The 18,851-nt window shown below is 42.2% G+C and overlaps 2 protein-coding genes across 3 annotated transcripts; one reads left to right on the forward strand and one right to left on the reverse strand.

The window, feature by feature from the left end:
- Positions 1-431: 431 nt before the first annotated feature.
- Positions 432-8,054, forward strand: LOC124287983 (glutathione S-transferase P 1-like). 2 transcript variants are annotated; one of them, XM_046724488.1, is made up of 5 exons: positions 432-552; positions 2,168-2,391; positions 3,022-3,156; positions 5,936-6,089; positions 7,421-8,054. In XM_046724488.1, exons 2-5 carry the CDS (start codon positions 2,193-2,195, stop codon positions 7,629-7,631), a joined length of 699 nt encoding a protein of 232 aa, XP_046580444.1. In that variant the 5' UTR covers positions 432-552; positions 2,168-2,192; the 3' UTR covers positions 7,632-8,054. The 2 variants fall into 2 exon arrangements, with proteins under 2 accessions (XP_046580444.1, XP_046580446.1); XM_046724490.1 differs by having other exon boundaries at positions 521-661.
- Positions 8,055-10,197: 2,143 nt separating this feature from the next.
- Positions 10,198-18,239, reverse strand: LOC124288040. The gene is made up of 2 exons (XM_046724602.1): positions 17,836-18,239; positions 10,198-12,441 (listed from the first exon to the last, which is right to left on the reverse strand). The coding sequence occupies exon 2, from the start codon at positions 11,978-11,980 to the stop codon at positions 10,427-10,429; it is 1,554 nt and encodes a 517-aa protein (XP_046580558.1). The 5' UTR covers positions 11,981-12,441; positions 17,836-18,239; the 3' UTR covers positions 10,198-10,426.
- Positions 18,240-18,851: the final 612 nt, after the last annotated feature.

The following is an 18,851-nucleotide window of genomic DNA, read 5'->3' on the forward strand; positions in this document are numbered from 1 at the left end:
GAGCAAACGATGCAGCCAGTTTGATATCTAAATATGCACTGTCATAGACCTAACTGTCGCAGTTGTGGAAGAATATATATGTAACAATGTAAAACATTATGAAGAGAGCGCCGAAAAGCTTTCGTGAGTCCAGTCTCTTCTTGTTATGAATATGCGCATTTGATTACAAAAAAAAAGAAAAGTCCGGTGACGAGATATGCAAATTAACCTGTGGCAGTGATGTTATGTTAAGTCATCGCTGTGCCGGAGTGTGGAAAAAATAGTTACATCAGAATGTGACCTAATTGAGAGATCATCGGTTATCCAATCAAATCGTTAGAATCTCAGGTCATGTCGTTACGACACAGGTATCGTTAGAATCTCAGGTCATGTTGTTACGACACAGGTCAATCACGTACGGGATTAGTATGCAACTACTCATACGTTGACCGCGTGGGTGATAAATATGCTCACTCACAATGACACAGCGTATTTCAAACGTGTCACGTGATAAATTCAGACCTGTCACGTGACATATTCTATTTCTCGAAGCACCGATAAAGCCAGGGGAAGGTATGTAATTTATAGTATCTTAACCTGAGCACTAGCACTAGGATTTGCCTTCGTTGGATGATTATATATTTAACTGTTCAATACAGCATCAGGCAGTGCTGACTGTAAGGTAAGGCTTGTAATTGGAATTTGCTGACTTGAATATGTAGGTCAGGATTGTATATGTTTATGCACTGTATATCACAGGAATTAGACTCAGGTAAAAAGTCTTTTAAGTCATTAAGGACGCCCCAGTATGCACAGACCTGCATTAACAGTACATATCGCGAAGATTTTCGGGGTACGACCCGGTACCGGGTTACGCGGAAGTAATAAAGGGGCACGACTCTGGGTGTTTTACACCGCAGGCGAAATACACATCATGTCGGAAAGCGCACGTAAAATTTCCAAATCTTGACACAAACTGTAGTATGAGAGCGAAGGCTGCACTCAAATCAGTGTTGTTGCTCTCTCTGATTTTGTATTTTCCATTTTTGCTAATACGTTTAGTGAGATGTCTGTCGTGGTTTATCCATATTTAAATTTATCCTAACAGAAAAAATATGTTTTTTCAAGCATTATCTATTTCACCATAATAATACATTGTGTCGTCCTATCCGTTGGCTTTGAGGTCTGTGTAACCAAATCGCATTCCTCCGCATCAATTAAGTGCCAGGTTCTGATTACGAAAGAAACAAAACAGAATGATATTTGACACAAAGCAACTTCAAAATTATGGATTTTGTTAAAAAAGGAACACCCATGACATAAGGAGTAAGGAATCCTAAATTTAGATGTTTACGGATGGGTCCGAGTACTGCCGAACATTGGAAAAGTAGATCCGGCAAACCTACAGTACGGAAATCAAAGTGCAATACGGAATTCACCACAGCTTGCCGTATTGCACGGCTGTGCGAGTATGGTCTTACGCCGCTTTCAGCAATGTTCCAACAATACCACGACGGGGGATACCAGAAACGGGTTTCCCTCATTGTACCCATGTGGAGAATCGAACCCGGGTCTTTGGCGTGACAACCAAACACTTTACCCACTACGTTACCCCACCACAAATGCACGGTTGTATTGCTATCGTTATAATAAAGGGGTATTTAATAAAATTCTATCTCATGTACCACTATGGGTGTTTTGGGTTTGAATTGGAGGCAACTGCGAGGTGAGAGAGTGTTATAGTGTCTACGTGTTCTCAATTAAAAGCTACTGCGAGACATATGGTGAACAAAAATGTTAAGACAGGCGAATTTCTTGGGAAGGTATTTTCTTTGTAGTGAAATTTCATGTTGATGGTGAGCTCAATATGCCATGATCCTTAACTTGGTTCAGTATATGAAGTGGTAGATCTAATGAATAAATGAATAAAATAGCCTACCACTACCAAACCACTCTCCCCCACCCCACCATCCCCAACACACGCACACACGCACGCACACACACACCATCCCCACGTTAAAGCGTTCGCTCGTCACTCCGAATACCCCGGTTCAATTCCCCACATGGATACAATGTGTGAAGCCCATTTCTGGTGCCCCCACCGTGAAATTGCTGGAATATTGCTAAAGCGGCTTAAAACTAAACTCACTCACTCCTCGGATGTGATCAGTGTCCATTTAACATCCAGGTACAAGCACAGAAAGCCGGTGAAGATGTCGAGCGACGGTTACGAGTTGTACTACTGGCCTCGGAGCTATGTGGGAGCGGGACGGGCAGAGTTTGCCCGCATCCTCTTCATCGAAGCTGGTGTCCCGTTCAAGCATATATCTGAAGGCATAATGGAGATGTTTAAGCAGGCGGACCAAAAGTGGACAGGGTACCCAGCTCTTGCTGTCCCGTTATTAAAGAAAGGTATCTGCACTTGTTTTTGCTTTTTTATCAAAGTAGTATTTTGTTGTAAACTCTGCTGTCTCAAAGTAACCCCAATATCGATGTAACCTTTATCTCAAAGTACCGTATTTCCTCTAATGGACAGCCGGCGCCTTTTGCGCCTACTGGTGTACCGTAATTAATTGTAAGTGAGCGTTACGTCACAGTTAGGGACCGTTCCATGATAAATCTCTATTTGGATCAAGGGCGAATACATTTATAAAAAAAACGTACCCTGCGCTTACGGTAAGCGTTATATCTGAGTAACATCTCTCTCAAACTAAACCCTACGTCAAAGTAACTCCCTCTCAAAGAAATTCCTAAATGGAAGTAATCTGTGTCTCAAAGGAAGCCCTATATCAACGTAACCCCTATCTCAAGGTCGACCAATGTCCAGTACTCCCGCGCATTCACTTTACCTGTATTTCCGATAATCTGAATGTCCACCTGTACTTTCACTGTACCTACATAATCCACCCAAGCGTATGCATACCATACCTTGATATTAATTGTAACTGTATATTCCTTGTACCTACATAAACCACCCACCAATATGCTTAATATCTATATCTGTACTTTGAGTGTACCTGTATATTTCATCTAATGTTTCAGGCAGCTTCGAGCTTTCCCAGACACCTGTAATATGCCGCTACCTGGGGAAGCAGTTCGGCCTGTACCCTGACAGTGAGGAAGACCAGTGGCATGCCGAACAGATCAACGCCACCGTACACGACTACATCGCCGAGGGTATTTCATCTTTGAATATTTATAACGTTTCTGAGTTCCCCCAATTTAGTGCTATCCCGAACCCGATCCCTGTCTTGTAGTCAGATGCGATGAATGACGAATGTCAATAATGGCCAGTATGGTATACGTAGGAATCGATGGGGATAGAGTAGACTACGGTTATGACGAACTGACGGATATTACGAACGGTTCTTTTTGCCCCGACACTTGCTGTATGTTATAGTCGAAATGCACACAACCAAGTATGGTTATAAGGAACAAGAATAAGTTGTCTGTTTGAGAGGCTTATAGTGAGTGAGTTTGGCTTTACACCGCTTTTAGCAATATTCCAGCAATCTCACGGCGGGGGAAACCATAAATGGGCTTCACACATTGTACCATTGTGGGGGATCGAACCCGGGTCTTTGGCGTGACGAGCGAACGTTTTAACCACTAAGCTACGCCGCCGACCCTCAAGGAATAAGGACACACGAGATACAGTAGAAATAGTTTTATTGCTGGAGTGTCACCAACCACAAAGTACAATAGGAAAAAGCTCCCGGCAAAAAAACCCCCAAAACCCCGCAATACACTCATCTCTAGAAAGCTACTGCAGTTATATCACCAGACATACGTCATATTCACACTACAAACAACTTGGAGAACTCGGAGGTTAGAGCGAAACCACTAGGCTTAGATAGTAGGCTACCCCACCGCCCCTGAAATATACTGAACATCATTGAAAACGCACCACTTCTAAAAGTTCAGATTATTAAAAGCACGTGTAAGGAATTGTTATTTTTTGAGTGGATAATAACAGATGGACGACTGACAAAAACAACAACACAGAAAAGATGCCCATTCATTGAAATGTTCCACAGTCAGAAAGGATCAAGCACACGTGGGGTCAAATTGAAAAGTCAATATCGCATTGACACATGCAGTTCAACGTCTCTTCATTGAGTCAATAAGCGTCCGAATAGAGTTCTTGAGGATGGCATTCCACTTCTACAGTAGTGCAGCCTCAAGTTCCCGGATGTTTCGCATCTGTTGTCGCCGCGAAAGACTTTGACCAATTTCGTCCCACAAGTGCTCCATGGGGGATACATCTGGCGACTGTGCTGGCCAATGAATAACCTGGAAGTGTTGCTGGGCCAGATACTGCATGGAATGTCTTGTTGTGTGTGCTCGTGCGTTGTCCTGTTGAAAAGTATGGACATCTTGGTGGTGATTGAAGACAGATACGATGTGATTCTAAAGAATCTGCTCACGGTAATAAAGGGCATTAACTCTCCCTTGACAGGCATGAAGGCAGTCCTGTGATTGTAATTTATTCCACCCCAGACCATGACACTCCCACCACCCAAAGGTCTGTCTGAACCACACACTCATCAGCATAACGTTCACCACGTCTACCCCAAACACGTAATCGGCCGTCAGCATTACGTAGATGAAGACGTGACTCGTCAGTGACTACCACACCATGCCATTGATGTAACCTTTACTGAAAAGCCTGCAAGCCCATTGTATACGCTCATTACGGTGTCTGTCAGTCAGAATTGGACCAACGTAAGGACGTCAAGCATGGCGCCCTGTAGCATGTAGACGACGTCGCATGGAGTCAGCGCTGATGACCCCCACGTCAACCTTGAACTAGTGCAACAGTCCTTGTAGTCGGCAGTGTTCAATCACTGATATGGACATGGTCAATATGGCGATCCTGATGGAGCGTCGTAACACGTTGTTGCCAAGGTCATTGAAGGTCACGGGTGCTGCCTGTGTACTGATGTCGTCTATGAAGCCTAACGATGGTGGAGTGGCCAAGTCCAAGTTGTCGAGTAATATCCCTGCCGCTGGTGCCAACCTGAATCATGCCTAGTGCACGTTCTCTTTCGTGAGGTGTTAACCTCGGCATCTCTTTCCTCGTTTCACAATCGTTAGTGAAGCAATGAGAATCGGTTCTCATACACCTGCTTTTAATGTCACAGTCAGTATGATTTCAGAATGAAATTCGTGCTTTTTTCATGGCGTGGCTGCATGTTGATGCATTTTGGAATTAAGGGTCCTACTGTGGACAGGAATTTGTTTCTAAAGCATTTTTTCAACTGGACATGCCCTTCGACTTCATGTTAGTTATATTCATTGATCATTGTCATGCTGAAATCCATCTTGATGAAAATATGGACAATTTTAGACTGGTGCGTTTTCAATGATGTTCAGTATAAACGTAGTTTATGGAAAGGCCATTCTGAACATACTGGCCGAACTTTTATATAACACTGACTTTCTGTAATGCGAAAACCACTGCGCGGGAACGCCTTTCAGAAACGTACCAACTATTTTCGGAGGAACGTTTCGCTTCTGTGACCAAAAACACCAACACACTACGAAAATTCTCAATTGTTAGCACGAGGGTGAACACGACCAATACTCTTTTCACCTGGTTGAGTGCAGTCGTATGGGTCAGTCTGCCTCACAGACACCGCATTATTTTCCCTTCTGCCTAGCCTTTCTGCAGTGCTAAAGCCTTAAATGAAGCAAGTCTAGTAGCAGCAACAGCAGCAGTAGTCACTATTGTGTTTGATCTGGACTACCAATTTGTCAGACTGGTTTGTGAAAGACGCTGTGGCTGAGTGGGTTAGATCGCTGACTGTTAGCAGGTGGTTAGATGCCTCACTGTGAGAGTGTGGGTTCAAATCCCGAATTCCAATCTCGTATTGCTGAGTGCGGCGTTTAACAACCAACCAACCAACCAACCGACCAACTCCTACTGCTACTATACGACTGTGACTGTTTGCAGGTCGCTATGCGTTCCACGGCATCAGTCCCTTCGCCTCCTACTTCGGACAAGAGAAGGGAACACAGCCATATATAGACCGATTCCAGGCAGAGAGACTCCCCAAGTTTATGAAACACTTTGAGAAGATTCTAGCAGCTAATGACGGCGGAAAGGGGTAAGATTTCACATGTGTTATGTTGGTACTGTGTGTAGAGACTGATTTCAACAACGAGTGTACACAAGCCTTATTTCTTCCTTAAGTCAAGTACGTATCGAAATAATCACAGTGTAGTCAATGTAAGTTAAGATAACAGAAGATGAGCTAGTATTACCATAGTCGGCAGCACAGAGCCATATGCGGGGTCAGGTACCCGTCATTAAAGTTAGAGAATGTATAACCGCTGGAAAAGTTAGATTGCCCCACACATTTCCTTGAGCTACCGAAACATGCATACATGCCGAGCGGGCTAACATTCTCCAACGTGTCATCAGTACTTTTATTTCGTCCATGGGTCACAGGCAGTAATTCATGTTTGTGTTGGACATCCCACTGACCTTGACCCTTGTCATATTCTCTGTCATCATAATGGACGTCTTCTAGTGTGTGGGGCGGTGGGGTAGCCTAGTGGTTAAAGCGTTGGCTCGTCACGAATCCCCACATGGGTACAATGTGTGAAGCCCATTTCTGGTGGTCCCCGCCGTGATGTTGCTAGTCAAACTCAGTCAGTCAGTCAATCTACTAGTGTGTTGTCTGCAACATGGCATCCCCACTCGTGAACCGTTCGGATGCGCAGTAAATAGGCCTACCTTCACATATTCTAAAATCTTCTTGCGTTTGTTGAATTTCGAAATGTACTTGACCGTCATCAATATACCCTGCATTTCGTTTTTTATGTATGTACACCAGTTTGATATTCCGGCTTAGCTCCAAGTAACCTGTGCTGGGGTTGAAACGCGATCTAAGGAATTGGGCGGTCACTCATAGTGATTTGGTTGATGTGTCATCGTATCAGGACAGCGTGAATCGTTGCTTTATATAAACGTGAATGGCTGCATGTATTCTGCTTGAGAGACAAAGATATGACGGGTTAGCCATAACTAGCTCAAACGGAAGACCTAGTTTCTTTAGAATTGTTACTTGTGGAAAACTTTGTTCATTACACATAGAATACTTGGCCAGGAGATTTAATGAATCAGGTATTCAGACTTGGTTACTTGGCTGAAGAATGTCATCTTCCCACATGCAACGTCAGTCCCTGGAGTGGTTTTGTCCAGGCTTGGATATTTCGGGACTGCCCTATTGTAGTTAGAATAATGACGATGGCACCGTTAGAAACAGACCGGATTGTCAGGCCTATTGCCGTCATTCTCTGTATCGATACTCACCGTATCAATCAATGTTTGGTGAAGACTCCTGTATTTACATGCCGCATTCGCATGTTTAATTCTGTGTTATACCAATAAATGAAATATATTTTAGACCCCAATTGTTTTGGTTTGTTTCAGGTATGTTGTAGGGGGCAAGGTGACTTATGCTGACCTTGGCCTTCTTCACGCGCTGAGGGCGACTGCTGCACAGTTCCCTGAAGCCTGGGCCGCAGTGGATTATGCCCCTTTGGTGAAGGCCTTCAAAGATAGAATGGAAGCGAGGCCGAAGCTAGCCGCATACTTCAAATCGGACAAGTGTATTCCATTTTCGGGCGATAGTATGATGTAGAGAAATTTATGTTAGCCCTATCACGGATGCTGTCAGTGTTTTTAGGAGCTCCGTGTTAGGCATTGTCTAGGTCAACCAGCCTAAGGTGTATGGAACCGAACCTGACGCGGGACTCATAAAAAACCAAAAACACCCAACTGATACTACTACAAGGAATATATCATATACACATATATATTTAGTCTGCTTTTGCAAACGAGTTAAAACTGATGTCCGAAATTTTATCGAAAGAGGACGTTTGATTGAGCTGATGTATTATCTCGCACAGCCTTATTCTCTCAAATGACAGTATTCACACACCAATCAGATCTTTACATTGGGTGAGACAATGCCGTTTTCAGCAGCATAATAATATGAAATCCTGTTTTACAAATATGTTATTTTTATGCTTTTGCTACTGCTATTAATAAAATTTGCAAACAAGTCAAATAGTCTATGTTGTTACTGTAGCAAGCTGATATATTGTCTGTTGTCATAGCAACGCAGAGTTAACGTCCAAGCCATAGTTGTGGCCAGCCTTCATAGAACGTGGCATGATCAAGAAGCACACGTGTTTTGGAAGGAGCACCGACACCTGCAATACTTCTCGAAACAATGATTTACGAAGTTGTACGTAACAAACCATTTAGTTACAGAGCACAATTAAACAACACTTTAAATGTCACTATATTTACACAAACATTTTGACTATTGGGTAAGTTTAGTTGCTGGTATTTCTTTGGATTATTATGGCAGATAGATTTCCCAAGAGAATTTTCCTGCTGATGAGGTTTGTCTATTATTCTGTTTGAGACGAAAGTAACAGCATTCACAAAAGGCGGAATGAAAAAGAAGACCTTAAGAATTGACAAAACATTGAAGCGCCTCAGGAGGTGATCTCATGCTACAAATATTTAGGTTCTATATTCATTCCCTACCATGTCGGAAATAGAGATATATTTTGTGTCCGTTTAATATATACCAACATAAGTGGTGCAGTCGTCATCAACTATCCAGGGTTGAAGCATTATACCGCGTTGAGTAATGATGTTGTAGGGGCTAAGCTTGAACTGATTCAGGTTGCAGATGTTTACAGTTTTGTTGAAACCCATGAGTAGCGGCACGGCGCTTACTAACCTAAAACGGAATCCGAGCGAGCCGGGGTTCGAGCCCACAAACGAGGGTTGCTGACGTTCAAAGGGGACGCAACTCCACACAGCAGACTGCGGCGTCACCCGTGGCCGCTATGGGTGTTGGAGTCTTAACGGACAGCTGAAGACGTACAGTTGAACGTTTCACCATCTAGTGGTATCAGCGCTACACATCACTCCGATGAACTTGTATCTTCCAGCAGGAACTACTTTCGAACTCCGTACATCGATGAATTGTCTGCGATCTGAATACATTTTTTGCTATCATTGCTATCATTCCCTAATGCATTTCTCTGTTGGTGAAGACAAGCATGACTTTAAGTCAGTTAGCACTGTTTGATGAATTGGTGAGTTACTTAAACATTGTGAAAGAAAATATTCAGTTTCAGTTTCAAAAGACTTCACAGAAATAGGTCTCAAACATCCCTTATTTTAAGACTGGCATAATACAATAAACAGCGTATTGGGCAAACAGCCAATTAGAACGTCTCTTTAAGCGCGAGTTTGCCAGAGATCTACATACAAATTTGTCGGTCATCGAGCCCTCCTTCGAGCCTACAAATGACTAAAAAGAATCACATGACTAATATGATATGATTTCCTGGATACTAGGACAGGGGAGGTAAGTCCGTATGTAACACTCCTGTTGTGTTTACGAGACGGGTACTTGTGATCTCGATGTTTACTGAAACCATGAAAGAGCGAAGTAATTTGAGTGGATGTCTATTGTGAGCGTTGTGTCATTCAGCTGGCCTCTAACGAAGGTCCTCAGCATGTATCCTGAAAGAATATAGATATGATACACTGGATAATTGTTGATGGCGTCGATAAAGAACGTGCGTTATTTCATGTCTTTATAACAGACTTACCATGATCAAGCAACCGAGAAATGACAGGGCTGGAAGACCCGTTACTGTTCAACTGTAATTGACGATGTGGTAATGATTATCATACAAGAACACAATCACACAATCGCATGGCAGTTAGGAGCCGGCCTTCTGATATAGGGCCTGTAAGTCTCGCGAGGCGTTACTTCCGGTACTAAGCTGGTACCGGCTCCTTTTATTTTGCGCCCGCCAACTTGCGATACCAGAATTCCGGTGACAAACGTTTATTCAAGAACCAGTTCTAGTTCCAAATTGCGCGACCGCAAAATATGTCTTTACTAGACCGAACCAAGTGTACAACTATGCTTTGCTGCCACAGCTGTTGACAGTCGTAATAGTTGGCTAATTTGGGGATGGTTAGATCGGAAGTTTGTTGTTCCTGCAAGGATTATCGGTTCCTTACTGTCAACTGACAACCATGAGAACATTAGAAACGTTGTTTGTCACCGGAAGTACTAAGAAGTGCAGCGACTTACTTACGAGCCCTGTTGGGGAAGGAGTGTGGTTGGGATGCAAAACCGGATATACATTTTCGTTCAAACCAGGAGCGAAACTGCATATGTTTTATTTAAAAAATCATCTCACAACAATGTATGTGTTGTGGCAACCATTATCGGTTTTGCTCACGTGTTTGAAGCATAGATATTTGTTCCTGCACTTTCTGGGTTCTCTGAGCCCCAGCCCCAATGTTGCCCCAGCCTGGTAATGATATAGTTCACATGACTGTCTTGAGTCACGTTGTTCCATATAACGTCATGTCTTTGAATGATCCCTTAAATCACACAGGTTGTTTAACTCCACGTCTCCCTGGAAACGGCTTCCGTGCCCTCTTTTTGAGACCAGGGGGTGGTCGAGGTGATTGGAATTTTGGCTTTTCGGGTTTAATGAGATTTGAACCATCAATCGTCGTAACACTCTTAAGTAGATTATCACTACTTGGTGGCACCGGTTTAGTGACTGATGGAGTTACCACCTCTTTCCTTTTCATATTCCTGAGCTGAGTCTTAACAGGGGGAGCTGAACTCACCAGTTCATATCGCTTGCCCAAACCATTAAACACCTCATTGTAGTCTTTAGCGTGTTGTATCAGGAAGTCATCAGTTATCTCCCCTTTGGGATCAGTGAGTACGGAATGTCCAGAAGAACTGCCATTTTCACTTTTTCGACTTCTTCCCGCCAAACCATCTGGTTCCAGGAGGTCTAGTTCCTCCTCAAGGTCCTTCTTGTCGCTCCTGCGTTGCTGAAGCAAATGTTCTTTATCAGTAATCTGTGTCCTCAGATCATCATACGATCTGATAAAGTTTGGTCGAATTTCCATCTCCAACATGTAATCCTGTGAGACGACGTTTTGCTTGTACACTAAAAGCTGTATCTCGTTATCATATTTCATTAGCTTCTTATCCAGCCTCCTGAGCTTCTCCCTGTAGTCAAAGTATTTCTCGGTGCCTCTGAAAGTGTAGGAGTATTTCTGAGCAGTCACTTTTCTCTGAGCGCGGAGCTTTCGACATTTGTCCATAATCTCTTCCAGGTTGGCATCCACTTTTCCAAATAAGATTTCCAGCATCTGGAACCTTCTTTCCCTTGAGTCCAGTTTCCTCAAGTCAGTTTTATGTTCAGTCAGATCCTCGTCAAGTTCCTGAATAGCATACGAGAGATCAAACAGGCGAGCCTTGATGTTCTTGACCCGCTCATTTTTCTGCTGTTTCTGAGGTTCAGGGACATGGATAAGATGGTCGTGGTCGTCATGTTTCTCTTCAACTGCACCTATTGGATCTGCCTGCTCTGATTCATCCACTTCGGGTTCTTGTGGATCCATCTCTGTGTTCATTTCCTCGTCACTTCTAGATCTGTGAGTCCTCTCCCGGCACCTTGGCCATCCACGAGACACAGGTCGCCTTAGAGGAAGTCTTTTGTAAATCTTATGTGCTAGATTCCACCATTGTTTGGACAGTTCTATAACTTTATAACATTTGGCAAAAATGTCAGAAAGTAAGCGAAACACTGCTTCAAATCTAGTATGTTCCTCACATTCCATCACTTCGTAATAACTCTCTGGGTCATAGTCTTCGAGATCCTGCTCATCTTCCATCAAGAGTCTGTCCCACCTCTCGCTAACCTCTTCAAGTTCATTCACAGTCACACGAAGCATTTCTCTCTCACTCCCATCCAAATGCTTAGAGTAAGAAAACCCAACCTGGGTAAATGAATCATCATATTTGCCCCTTGGGGAGTTATCTCCTCTTGGTGAGACACTTCCCCTGGGAGAATTACCTCCCTTTGGGGGCTTCAAATATGTCACCTGTCCATGTTTTTCATGTTCAAGTTCCGACATGGAATAGTTCCCGCTGTCCTTGTCTTCAGGCTTACCTCCTTTTGTGCCCGCACTTCCCTTCTGGGGCGGATTCCAGTCTGACGGATCGAAGTAGTCATAATACAACACTGTGTGCACTTCTCTGTCGAAGCTCCCTTTAAACACTTTATATGGTCCAAATCAACGAAAAAGTGCAAGAAGTACCTTATGGCCTGCCTCTCACATTCCAGCAGCCCATTATACTTGTCCTTTCCATGCATGTTCTGGATAACTGTACGGAGATGACCGACGCTCTTGATGACGATATTGTGCTGAGTATTCCATGAGGTCATCCGCTCCTGGACGGACACCCGCCTGGCCACAATGGACAGGTGCTGGTACAGCTTCTCCTTAGAGAACTTGGACATCCCGTATCGGAGGAACCTCTGCATCGCCGCAACCTTGGCCTGGAACACGTTGCCATTGTCATCGCCAAGGTCAACCTGAAACACAATTCAACAAACATGGAAGACATCTTAGTTGATATTATTTCCTGACGTTGTCCTCGAGTGAAAAACATGTAAGGAAAATATGTCCTCAATTGGGGAGAAGTGTGACTTTGGCTTAACTCGTTTGGCTTTTTTCTTTTGTTTTGTGTGTAAATTATTCCCATTGTTTTGCAAGTATCAGAGAGTAGCCCAATTCAAATTTCCCATATTATATTATGATAACTATCTTATCATCAGCTATCTGTACTAAATAAATGCAGAATATTGCTTGATATAAGTCAGCATTAGATCATGCAGTGGTAAATATGTGCTTATCTTAGGTCAGCATCATGATGCTAATAAATCTCTAAGTCATATCAGTAGAGTAAACGTACTCTTATAATGCAATATTTTGCTTTAATATTATTTTTGGTGTAAACAGATAAGATACTTGACTTACACCTAGTGTCGGAATATACTCATTGTTGCTGGGAACAATAAACTCCCTTTTTATTGAAAAGGAGATGGGACATTCAGAGGAATATTGACTTCACTTTGGACTTTCGCCTTAGAGAAAGGGCTGGGCAGAAGGGAAATGTTGAACCCTGAGAGACTAGTAAAGGTTGAAAGTATTTGTGAAAAAGGTCGTGATATAGTGGACAAATAAATTCATATTTCACTGGACATTATCAGGGTTCTCCAGCTCTTTCTTCCTGTATTTTTAGATACATGTAACTCCCCTATTCGAAATAAAACGAATCTGTATATATCAGGTGCATTATAACACGCCTTCTTACCGATGTTTTCATTAGGTTTAAGTTCTGAATGACAATTCAATCTCTCAAACTGTTACACCCTATTTAAAGCCTAAATGTGGTCATCAATGACAAATATCACAGCTATCAGGCCGTCCTTCGGAAAAGGGACACTGCGTTTTACAAATTCGTTGAATAAATATTTTTAAAATGTGCAACATCTTTGTGGGGTGACGTTCCGTGTTAGTGCGTGTTTTGGTGTTAATCGGTGGTTAAACAATAAAGTTAGAAACAAAGTTTGAAATTAATAAAAGGATTCATCGACATCTTGTTCCATGTATTTTAAACAGCATATATGTACATGTATACTCATATTTCATTTAGGAATGTGAGTTACTAGTGAATGTTGTGTACCTAATTATTTATGTCCATGCTAAATATATATAACTGAGATCAATAGACGGACTTGACGGATTGACGGATTACCGGTTGCGTTACTTTAACGTTAATACAACGTGGAATACAATTATAGTTTTAAGATGACCAGTGACTGAAAAAACCAGAAGGGATGTAATAAAATGTGCAACCTGTGTTCGACACTTCTAAAAAACTGTATAAAATACATATTTCCACATCGTTGATGATGCACAGTTCATGTGTTTCTGACCCGTGAAAGTCCGGGTTAGAATATTGATCTTCAGTACCCATCCTTGTCGTAAGAGGCGACTAACGGGATAAGGTGGTCAGGCTCGCTGACTGGGTTGACACATGTGATCGTATCCTAATTGCGTAGATCGATGCTCATGCTGTTGATCACTGGATGGTCTGGTCCAGACTCGATTATTTACAGACCGCAGCCATATAGCTGGAATATTGCTGAGTGCGTCGTAAAACTAAACTCACTCCCTCACCCACTCATGTGTTTCTGTTCCGTTACTACCGAACATTTGACAAAGTCCTATTCAGTCTTAAATCATAAGAATTGGAGAGATCACCCAAAATCTGACTATGAGGTCGCCACAACCGAAGCTTCGATCTCAAATGTTTACAATTACAATATTGTGTCTCCCGCCGTCATGTTGCTGGAACATTGCTGATAGCGGCGTAAAACCATACTCACTCACTGTGTATTTACACACCCAGGCTTGATGACTCATCACTTTAGCAGCAGTTATAGTCCTGTGTTCATACTTGTTTCTTGGAAACATATAATACAATCGGTAATTTATGTTTTCGTTCTGATAAGCTGATCATGATCTGAAATGTGAAACCTCATCTAACATATGTCCATACCAGATGTCCATACCAGACCACCATTTAAAGTGTGGTTTTAAAAAAAATAATTAAAAAATTGATTTTTAATTTGTTTTTGCTTTGTTCTTGATGTTTGTTTTTCTTGTTGGGATGGGATGGTTGGGTTATATATTTCTTGGGAGGGGTAGGGTAGGGTGGTGGTGGTCTCGATACTTGACATGTTTTTCAAATATATTGTGACGAAAGTTTTTTTATCAGCTAATCGTGTTTTGCCTTTATGCAATGTCAACTAGAAAATATAACTCTTTCAGGGGGGTTGCGATTGGGAGAAAGTTCCAACTAAAACCTCGTAATCGTAAAGCGAAAGCTGTGTGCACTGCTATACCACGACCTGACTGCATTATCAGAGAGTTGTTTGTCAATACTCAAGCCAGTGTTTGTGCTGAGCAAACATAGTGTTAGTACAATGAATTTGATAAAGTGTAACAGTGTTAGAAACATGTCACAGGCTTTCCTTTCTACTCAGGGCTTCAGGAGGGGTTCGGGTCACCAACAACAAATCAATATTTGCATTGTTGATTGGCCATGTTCGACATGTCTACCCGTAGTAATAGCAGCCCTAGAAATGTATTTATCATCGGTATGACATGACCGGGACTCTCTGCACTTGTAGCTGACCCTGGCTGAGGATTCGTAATTAGACAATAAACGGTTTTTGAAGCGTAATTCAGAAGTTCTTAGGTGCAAGGTAAATTGTTATTATCAATATTTTCTTTCATCGGAAATATGTTAGAGAGTAACATTGTTTAAACAGACAATACGTTAATTGGTTTCGTGACGGTTTTTCATGACGGCGTGGAGGAGTATGGGCGTGCACTCAATGTAAGGTCGTAGTCTAGTTTTTAAGGGTGTTAGTACGGGCGGATGTCATGTGACATCTCTCTGGTGTCGGATGATCAGACGATTTTACATTTTGGGTGTTCCTGAGGACAAATTGTTTTTCGAGAATTTTGAGTACAGATTGCACTGACCCAAGACACAAATAATGAAGGCCAGAAACACTGAAGACGACAGGCAAACGGAAGCTTCTTGGTGGACGTGTAAATATGTATGCATTTAACAGATAGTTAAATAGACTATGTCATGACACATACATGTGCACGTGCACAACACAAACTGTCTCACCAACAGGTTCATATTCAGGTATAAAACATCGCCGCATCTATTTGACATGTCTGTATGTCACGAGGATGAATCAGCTGAGATGAAATGGAGTTTAGCCGCATGCACGTGGCTAAAGTCCCACAGGTACAGGTGGTACCAGTTAGGACTAGTAGTTTTAAAGACCTAGTCAACTGTTATACCATGCCTCAGTTTATCATGAGCACCCTAATCAGACAACGTGCGGACCGGTCCTTTCATTATCCTATAATGCCGAGAACCAGACAGGGAAACAACAAGTATCATCCTTTAAGGTCTTTGATACTGACGCAAACCACCGACATTCTGTTCTCCTTGCAGACTTTTTTTCCACTACAGCACGAAGACGGTCCGTGCATTACTACGTTGTCTATTACTGCGTTGATGCGGCACATATTAGTGCTAAATCACATGCCATTGCTTCGTAATACCAATCATTCACACGCTGGGACGTGACAAAGGGAAGCCTTGAACTTCAAATTGAGACACAACAGGCAGCGTTTTGTCCGCGAACAATAAAATTACCGGAAACCTTAACGTGATGGCTTCACGATATATAACAATAGTCACTACCTCAGACTGGCCGGGGGTGATTTAGTAGAACGCTCTGCTTGATGTCTGCATTGTGTGTACAGGTCGTATAGATCCCGTTGAAGACTGATTTAGGAAACAACACGCCGGCTGTAAATTATGCCCGTTACAAAGGAAAGGCTTACAACTGGAGTGCGACAGGGCTGTACCCTACCTCCACAGTTATTACTGGAAACGCAGCAAATCGTTTTTTAACGCCATTTATTACACGTCCTGTTGACTGTCACTTGACTGTTTTCTACTTGACTGATATGTATCGGTTTGCACAGGTGTGCACAAGCAGGGCTCGATTTAGGTGTTGTTAACCTACTTGCACCAGGTGCAACCTAAGATAAAAACATAGCTAGCTGCACCAGCCAAATTCTAATTGCACTGCTTTGATTGCAATATGTAATAAAGGAAATATGCCATTGAATTATTCAAAGTTTAGAAGAAAAATGAGCTGACATAATTATGCCTGTAATGTTAGATTTATTGTTAATATATTTCGCAAAAATTTACTTGCACCTGGTGCAAGTTAGACAAATAACTAGGTTACACTTTGTAATATTGGGTTTAACGTTATGTATTTTATCTAAACTTTTCTGAATAGTTTTTGAACATACGTGCTCTGTTATTTGTTCTTCTGTATTTGATTCATTAATTGTATCTTCATTCACGACTAATTGTTGATTAAGGAAGAGACTTTCTGTGGGTAAGAAGTAATCCAACTTCACTTTGGGTACCTAATAAAAACATTATACAGACATACAAATTCCTACGTTATATCGGAGGTAAGTACTTTGAGGTCCTAAATGCGATTTTCTTTTGACATTTTAAGGTTGTTTGTAACACTCATAATAAGGCGTAAATTTTCAATGAATGTACCATGTAAAGCTTCCGAGTCAGGACTGATAAACAGAACTCCATGCTTGTAGTCTGACTGAAGAGGATTGGATGGTAACAATCCATGTACAATTTGTATCTGTTTAAATAAACTGCAATGTGTATTTACACACGGTTCATGAAAGCGACGGATAAACGTTCGCTCCTCACGCTAAAGGTCCTGGTTCGATCCTAGCCATGGGTGACTCAAACCAGTTCTTGGTGTTCCCGCCTTGATAAGACTGGAGTTCTGTTGTAGCGACGTCACTCACTAGCCACACACACACACACACACACACACACACACACACACACACACACACACACACACACACACACACACACACACACACACACACACACACACACACTCTCTAACACAGACACACACACACACACACACACACTAACACACACACTAATATTTGTACAGCGCCAATATCCAGCTCAGCTGCTCACAGGGGATTTGTTTTCCTTCGATCGTTGGATGTCAATCTCAGCGGAGCATCGCCATTTCAATCTCAACTCCCTGGGGATCATACACCTCTTGCAGCCTCTAGGCGCACCAAGTTAATGTGGCTTTCCCACCGTTACGAGTAAAGGACTATACCGAGGATGGTACACACGATACATGTATAGAAACTGGAACCTCTGACACACTGAAACAACCTTGTACAGTGCTGATCAATGATTCATGATGTTAACTGATGACATCCACATATAAGTACAAAAATGAAATACCCACCTTTAAAACATCAACAATCTCCTCGATATTTTCCTGAGTGAATAAATTTCCACCCTGCTCCGACATTTCAACATTGTCCTGACATGTTTTGTTATGTCTTCTCTAGTTTGTTATCAACAACACGACCAGTCAACCACAGCCACATGTTCGGTCGGCCTGTCACAAACAGTAGGGGCAGTGCGCATGCGCCACAATTCCAGTTAACTGTGATGTAGATTAAGTTCTGTTCAATCGCCAATTCTGGTATGTGCTTGTGGTTGACAAATCGACTAATCACGACTGTAGCTTGCAATTACCGATATCGCGAGATCTCGGGCAAACGCCATACAATATACGTTGATATCCTGCGTGCGCGTAATGACGGCAGCTACTTGTTGGCCTGTAGACGTGAAAGTTAAACCAGCGTTGTTGAGGTTGTCTTCGATTCCCAACTCGTGTATGTAAGACGCGAGCGATCAACTGTGGAATTCAAACACAATTTGGGTGGCTACGGGGATGCATAATGCATGTGATTTATAGTCTACTTCAAAATGCATATGGCTTTTCCATATATATGTAATTCTATTCCAACAATACATGTGACAATAATACATGGATTTAACGAGGTCATATATATTTTTGAATGCATAATATACATAAAATTGCAAACGTTTATCAAATCGTGGGGAGTTAGGCAAAAGAAACTTTTGCATTTGTAAATAGTATAATACTATTTTTAGAAATCAATGCGATAACATTATTGTATTATTCGTCTTCAGTTTATACTGCACACAAGACACATACGTACACAAGATTCAGTGTATTGTCATCTATCATCGTTCGGTCGTAAAAGTACAATTTTACAATCTAATAAAAACACCTCATCCATGTTTGTCAAACAGGGGGTAATATTACCTTGAGAACAGATGTTACCCAAGTTTGCTGATCAATATTATAGAAATGCATGTACATGCATTAAACCATTTTGTTTTGGTTGGGTGGCACTCAGCAATAGTCCCGCTATATGGCGGCGGTCT

The sequence above is a fragment of the Haliotis rubra genome, unplaced genomic scaffold (assembly GCF_003918875.1).
Source record: "Haliotis rubra isolate DU_JTF1 unplaced genomic scaffold, ASM391887v1 Scf41, whole genome shotgun sequence".
NCBI classification, from domain to species: Eukaryota; Metazoa; Mollusca; class Gastropoda; order Lepetellida; family Haliotidae; genus Haliotis; species Haliotis rubra.